The sequence below is a fragment of the Bidens hawaiensis genome, unplaced genomic scaffold (genome assembly GCF_021521415.1).
Source record: "Bidens hawaiensis isolate Kalapana, Puna unplaced genomic scaffold, B.hawaiensis_p1.1 tig00010347_1, whole genome shotgun sequence".
Taxonomy (NCBI): Eukaryota; Viridiplantae; Streptophyta; class Magnoliopsida; order Asterales; family Asteraceae; genus Bidens; species Bidens hawaiensis.
Window position 1 is genome coordinate 613288 of NW_027491785.1, and position 7226 is coordinate 620513.

General features: G+C 34.2%; 2 protein-coding genes across 2 annotated transcripts; one reads left to right on the plus strand and one right to left on the minus strand.

The window, feature by feature from the left end:
- The first annotated feature begins 1204 nt into the window (after positions 1-1204).
- Positions 1205-3863, plus strand: LOC143534878 (protease Do-like 5, chloroplastic). The gene is made up of 7 exons (XM_077029253.1): positions 1205-1451; positions 2586-2732; positions 2840-2992; positions 3070-3192; positions 3280-3367; positions 3446-3520; positions 3626-3863. Exons 1-7 carry the CDS (start codon positions 1224-1226, stop codon positions 3730-3732), a joined length of 921 nt encoding a protein of 306 aa, XP_076885368.1. The 5' UTR covers positions 1205-1223; the 3' UTR covers positions 3733-3863.
- Positions 3864-4039: 176 nt separating this feature from the next.
- On the minus strand, positions 4040-4369 carry LOC143534893 (uncharacterized). Its single transcript, XM_077029266.1, has one exon. It carries the CDS (start codon positions 4367-4369, stop codon positions 4040-4042), a length of 330 nt encoding a protein of 109 aa, XP_076885381.1.
- Positions 4370-7226: the final 2857 nt, after the last annotated feature.

Here is a 7226-nt window from a genome sequence, read left to right on the forward strand (position 1 = left end):
GGTGGCTGGAAATTTTCTCAGGGAACGCCTAGCCAAACTTGGATGGCAAGCGTGGGCCCGGTTAAGACAACATAGTCTTGGCCCGAGTGGGACGGTTGGGGCTTCCGACTTGGGAGCTGCGGTCAACTTAACTGTGAAATTCGCCGTTCAAAAAAAAATATATATATATATATAACATTATTCTTATCATGCACTATAATGAATTGATATTCAACGTTCTCTCTTCAACAAGCCAAGTCTTCCATGAATGACTTGGGCTCGATAAGTTATTTATATGGATTTCTCGCTACGTGTAACAAAGGATGAGTGGTTCTATCTCAAACATGGTACACTAAATTTTGGTTTAGATTGTGTAAGGATGACTAATGATAAGCTGACCACTAGGTCCATTACCCTTGCCGATACCAACTCTAAAGCTGGTGTTGCGGGCCCTGGATGAGGACCCTTTTCTATATCGAGGTTCGTCATTATAGATATCCACTAGAACTACATTTTTAACGCCCTCAAATATACTCTCAATTACATTAAAGATGCCTTAGATCATGAGCTACAACTATATGAATCATCCACTTCCCATCTCACAGCAAATTGAAACGTCGATTATGAAGGTTCTTTTATTTTTTCATCATTGTCCTTATACGCTAACATATTCATCAAGATCTTGTTAATTGTTATCATCTTTAATCCTTTATATACCAATGTTCTGTCTCACTCCACTTAATTAAAACTATGGATGTAAACGAACCAAACGAACATGAGCACGGCCTTGTTCATGTTCGTTTGTTAAAGAAATAATGCGTTCACGAACGGTTTGCTAATGCTTACCGAACGAGATTTTACGTTCGTGTTCATTCATTAAGAAATTGAATGTATTCACGCACGGTTCACGAACACAAATAAAATTGACGAAGCCTAGAGATAAGATCGATATATTCATCAATGTGAATGATGAGAAAGGAAATGCGAATAGTGTAAGAATATGTTTTATGTTAGAGGTAGTAAATTGAAAAATATAAAATATTTAAATTAAATAAATAAATGTACAGAAAACTTTCATGACAACATGTACAAAAGAACATGAACGAACGTTCATGAACACATTACCGAAAGCTAACGAACATAACCGAACAAATGAGGGCTATCATTCATTTATTAAACAAACGAACACAAACAAATTGATTGAAATTGAAATCATGTTTGGAAAATAGTTATCGTGAAGATTAATGGAGGTTGTGGCTGCTTGTGGTCAGTACTCAATCTCCATTCCAGTTGCTTCATACAAACCTTCATCTTCATCTTTGCCATGTCATCTGCCTGCAACACGCAGAACATTAATATTCACAGCCGTAGCTTCATATCTTCAACAACTCACTCCAATTCCATCGGCAATCGCACAACAACAGTTTGATGAAACTCAGCAGGAAGAAGACCGTGTAGTTCGTCTCTTCGAGGTTATTAATTCACTCTCCATTCATTAATCAATGCTTGCTATTAGCGGATTCCAATTGATTATTACTTATTAGGCTTGCTTTAGGTTCGTTCAGACGTGCATTTGTCTGTTAAATCTTATTAATCAAGTCCGATCGAAAATGAAACACGAACTAAACGAATAACTCTCGTTTATACTAATCAGAAAATATAACTCGAAAAACTGTCTTAAACAAACCCTGACTCGGTTGCATCTCATGTGTTTAATAATGTATAAGCATAACACGGTTTATATAGATTAACTTAAACTTGTTAGCCCAGACATTACCGGTTATGATTACAAAACAATTAGAAAACATATTGTAATTAGGAAATATAACCAACTATGACCGAATTATCAAATATTGGTCCATCATTTCACCGACTTGTGACTTGGAGTCTGAAATTACGTCCAAAATTTAACCTATTGATTCCAACAAAAAAATGGAGAATAACAAACGATTTCCATCAGTTCGGTAAATGAGTTTAACTGACATGGCCTTATTCATGCTCGTTCATTAAGCTTTTTATCGGACAAGTGAACTGTTCACTCACGAACACCTTACTGTGTTTGTTCATTAAGGGAAAGAACTTGTTCATGGACAGTTTACAGATAAACGAACAAATACAAATAATAATTTAATCGATTTGTCTAACTTAGAATGGTTAGTGTCAGCTATTCGCTCCAGCTACCAAGTTTGAGTTGGTGTTTTTTCTTAACAATCGTATTCATATGTTAATTTTACATGTGAGTTAATCACACAGTAGTCATATATTTTTTGGATATAATGTTATATAGTTAATAATTTTGCTTAAATGATAAGATTAGGAATGCTATTAAAAATATTAAAAACCTTTAACAAACAAATATATATGGACGCAAACGAACACATTATCGAACATTCATCAACACAATTGAACGAGCATAGCCTTTGTGCGTGTTCGTCAATTTAGTTAATCGGACGAAGTTCCTTGTTCATGTCCATCCATTTATTGAATGAACATAAACGTAGTTCCCGCCACAGTTCACGAACAGTTCGCCGAACGTTCAGTTCATTTACAACCTACTTAGGCTTGTTACTAAATACTTGCATTTCACATTCATGTGAGGATTGTAGGAAACATCACCATCTGTGGTTTTCATCAAAGACCTTGAAATCATCAATAACCCTAAAACCTCTGATGAAGTTGTAACGGTGGATAATGAGAAAGCCAAAGTTGAAGGAACAGGTTCAGGCTTTATTTGGGACAAGTTTGGCCACATTGTATGATATCAATTCTCTAATCTCTACTGTCACATTTCATTTTGACGCATCTTTATAACCTTCTAATGCTTACTTCTATGTTTTCTGGTATGATGAATGTATTACAGGTGACAAATTATCATGTTGTTGAAAAGTTGGCTACAGATCAACTTGGAAAACAGATCTGTAAGGTGTTTCTAGTAGATAAATATGGTAACAGTTTATCTAGAGACGGAAAGATTGTTGGTGTTGACCCGTCAAGCGATTTGGCTGTTCTAAAGGTTTGTAAAAACTAAAAAGTAAAATGATCAAGAAAATGCACTCATTGGTTAATAATAAGTTCATTTCGTGTTTGCAGGTCGATATTGAAGGGATTGAAGTAAAACCAGTAGACATAGGTAGCGCCCGTAAGCTTAACGTGGGCCAGAACTGTTACGCTATCGGGAACCCTTATGGATACGAGAACACGTTAACCACTGGGGTAATACCTTTAAAAATTAACTTAAAAGTTACATAATTTATGAGGATTTAACTTATAAGATCTAATAATGAGATAGAACAATATCAGGTAGTTAGCGGACTAGGAAGGGAGATATTATCGCCAAATGGAGGTGCGATTCGAGGAGCCATTCAAACAGATGCAGCTATTAATTCAGGTGAGGTTAATTATGCACAATAGTATATGATTGTATTATGATACTGTATGAACATCATGTTGTAATTGTAATGTGCAGGAAATTCAGGTGGGCCTTTGCTTGATTCTCATGGTCATGTTATCGGTGTTAATACTGCAACTTTCACAAGAAAAGGTAGTTAGACTTCTTGATAGTTAAACAAATCAGTTTGACCTTAAAAGTCAAACTAAACAAGAAACTACACTACTAACATGTTCAAAATTGTATTATGTACTGCAGGAAGTGGGATGTCATCTGGGGTCAACTTTGCAATACCGATTGATACCGTTGTCAAAACTGTACCTTACTTAATTGTTTATGGCACTGCTTATCGCGACAGGTTTTGACAGCTAGTTTACATAAAATAAATCACTATTGTATTATGTAATACGAAATCATTTATAATATTCTTATGTCGATAGCATAACGGCATTTGTATTGTTTGTACTGTTTTTCTTCATATATTCAACAATATAATGAGATTGTATTGTATAATCAAATCATCAACTACAAACTGAGCATCTCAAACACATAATTAATAAATTACTAGACCAGAAACCATTTGGTACAAAAGACCAAGTTCACTAACACGACTTCAGAAATACGTTCCTATAATTCTATTGGAAATAAGAACAAAAACATCACACTACAATGTTACTTTTGAGCCTGAAGGGAGAGTAACGAGAGTTGTTCATCGATCGAGCAATCCACATGACATGACGTTCTACACGCAAACGGGATTAATATGAGACCAAGACCTCTTTGTTCCATTGGAGAAGGAGAAGATCTTCTAGTACTACGATACTCAACCGCATCCTGAAGAATAATGTTTCCTTGTTTATCCATACAGTAAAACGCCCCCATGAAAAACCGTCCATCACTCACCCCGACCAACATTCGCCTAAACAACAGTTTCTTGACATGGGAAATGCTTGATTTGTGCCCCAAAGTTGTTTGTTCTACTGCTTGTATTATGCTCTCCATTTCTGTAAAACAAACAAACAAACAAACCAAATCGCACATTTTAATATTTTATCCTAACAGATAACAAATTTTGGTCTATATATTTCTATGAGGTATTAGTATTACAAAAATCCAGAATTTTCAAGAATATGTTTTAGACCCAAAACTTTCACATCAGGTTCATGATCATGTGTAATGTAGAACTTCAGTACCAATCTAAGCAGTTAATGCAGAAAAATATTGAATATCGGTTGAGGACCGATATTTGAGATATCGGTTATCACGGTGAGTTATCGGTTGGATATCAATAATTCTAACATCATGCAGAATTTATATATATATATATAGCACTTTAACGCTAACAATTCAGTATACTCATCTACTATTAACAAATTATCCTTTTACAACTTGCAAAACACTAACAATTGTAGCAAGTGGGAATTGATTAAGACTCAAAACACCAACATTAAAAGCTAAAAGTTAAAAATTAAGACTTAAAACACTAACATCGGGAATATCGGTGAAATATCGATCAATATTGCTGATATTATTGGTACCGATATTTCACGAGGACCGATAACCGAGATTGACTGCATAGGACTACCAATAAAGTTTTTGCATACAAAGGCAACACCTTTCTAACAAGATTCTTATGTAGGAACACCAAAAGATAAAACCAGCATAGAACTATGAGCAGAAACACGGGTACAACAAAACGAGTCATGAACACGAAGAATCTAAACAACAAAAGGTACTAAACCCATTTTGTTCATTTAGGCATTTCATCAAACAGCTAATGTGCATTCTAAAAATCCCACATAACAAGAAGCTACAACTTATTACACCAACTTCAAATGCACAGATTATCACTTGAATAAAAGCTAAAAGCTACATACACAGATCAAAACAGTCAATAACATGAATCAATAAACAAATAATACATCAAAATTTGATTTGAGAGAAGAGTGAATCACCTAAAACCAGATTAATAGAATCAGGGAAAGAACAAGAACATATTTTTATATTATTCCACCAATCTTTATACGATCTTCTTCACTGATTTCTTATTGTTTTGATCGAATGATGAAAAAGTTGATTTGGGGGAAAATTAATATTTTCAAGATTCTAATTTAGGTTTTTTTTGGTATTTACAAAAGCTGTCCCTTATGTTTGTTAACCTTTATTTTTAGTACTCTAACTAATCATGTTAGTTACGCTATTGCTCTTTGGAGTGATGGTTCAGACCTCGAGAGGAGGGTCGCATACTCGCATGCAGACGTGGCGAGAAGAGAGGGTGTGAATGCTAGTGGGAGCGGAGACTGGTTTGTCAGAGGGGAGCGCTCGGTTGTGGAGAGGAAGGTTGCACGTGGAAGAACTGGTCGATCAAATGTGTGGTGCTGATGTGAATCCCATGTTCTTCTTAAAGTCTCACACTACACTGTGGATTGTTAAACTGTTCGTTTCATTTTTTTTTCATTTTCCATTTCTTTTGTTGTTGTTATTATGATTATTAGTATTTTTTTTCTTGGAGATACATTTTCCGGTTGTAAACGAATTACTTCTCTCGTGATGGAAGTAAAGCACATGAATACATGCTTTGGATGATTATATACACTATCACTTTATACATCACAAAGTTGCAAGTTGTAACAAGCACTATTATTTTTAAACATGTTTGATCGAAATTCAAATCTTGGATCGACCATAAAGCCAACAATATATATGACACACATGATTTAACGATATAATAAGGTTCAATAACATAAAGCACTGTCTCATGTGGTTTTCAAATATGTAAAAATAAATATGAAAGATGACTAACAAATAATAAAATTATAACAATTGGCCTATTGGGTAAAAATAGACAAATTACTTGACCCACTCTATAAATTAACGCACAATGTCACAGTAAACAACAATGGGCTATATTTCATGGTTGTAAAAATCACGTTTAAGCATCGATTAGTTCTTGATTAATTGATAGTCGGTACCCTATTGACTAGTCGCTAATTATCGTTATTTGTCTATTTGGTCATAACTGGTCAAAACAAATAATAAAAAAAAGAATTGTATATATAAATTTAGTATATATAGTATATTTGAAAAATTACATATAAATTTCAATCCGATTAATCGCTAGTCCTTACCTCACTGTCCGACCAATATCTAGTGATTTAGGCCAATGTTTTAAAAATTTGGTTTTTTACTCGTACCGGTTTGGACTAAAAAATGGTACAACCGGTTCAACTGGGTTATACCGGGAGGTTCAAACGATTAAATAGTTTACCTTATAGTTTCTTATAAATGCAACTTCAACTCAAAAAATTACTCAAAAGTAAATGATTTCATAACAAAAAATAATCCAAAAGTTCATCCATATTAAAAAATAATACTAATGCACTCAATTTTAAAAAAAATAGTCATAACGTTTACACGTTTGAATGTTAATTGTTGGGTTAAAAGTAATATTGAAAAATTTTGGGCCGCGAATATTTAAAATTTCTCGAACATAAAACCGGTTGCCGAAAAAACCGCTATTTTAGAAAAAAACAACCCGTATGATCTTCTAGCAAACCGACCAAAAATACCGGGCTCAAAATACCGCTATACTGTGTGAAATCCGGTTTAACCAATTCAACCAGCCGATTTGAACCGGTTTTAAAACACTTATTTGGGCTATATTTCGAGCTAAATTTACTCGGGTCTCTTTACAAACACTGTGTTCTCGAGTTCAGTTAACAAGTGAAAGGAAAAGAAAGAAAATTAACCCGGTAATATCTGGTTTTTTCTAACGGACTAAACTACTAAAGTATTAATCACATTTTGGTTAGGGTTATCAGGGCATGTTTATGGTCCAATAAGTACACCAGAGAAATCA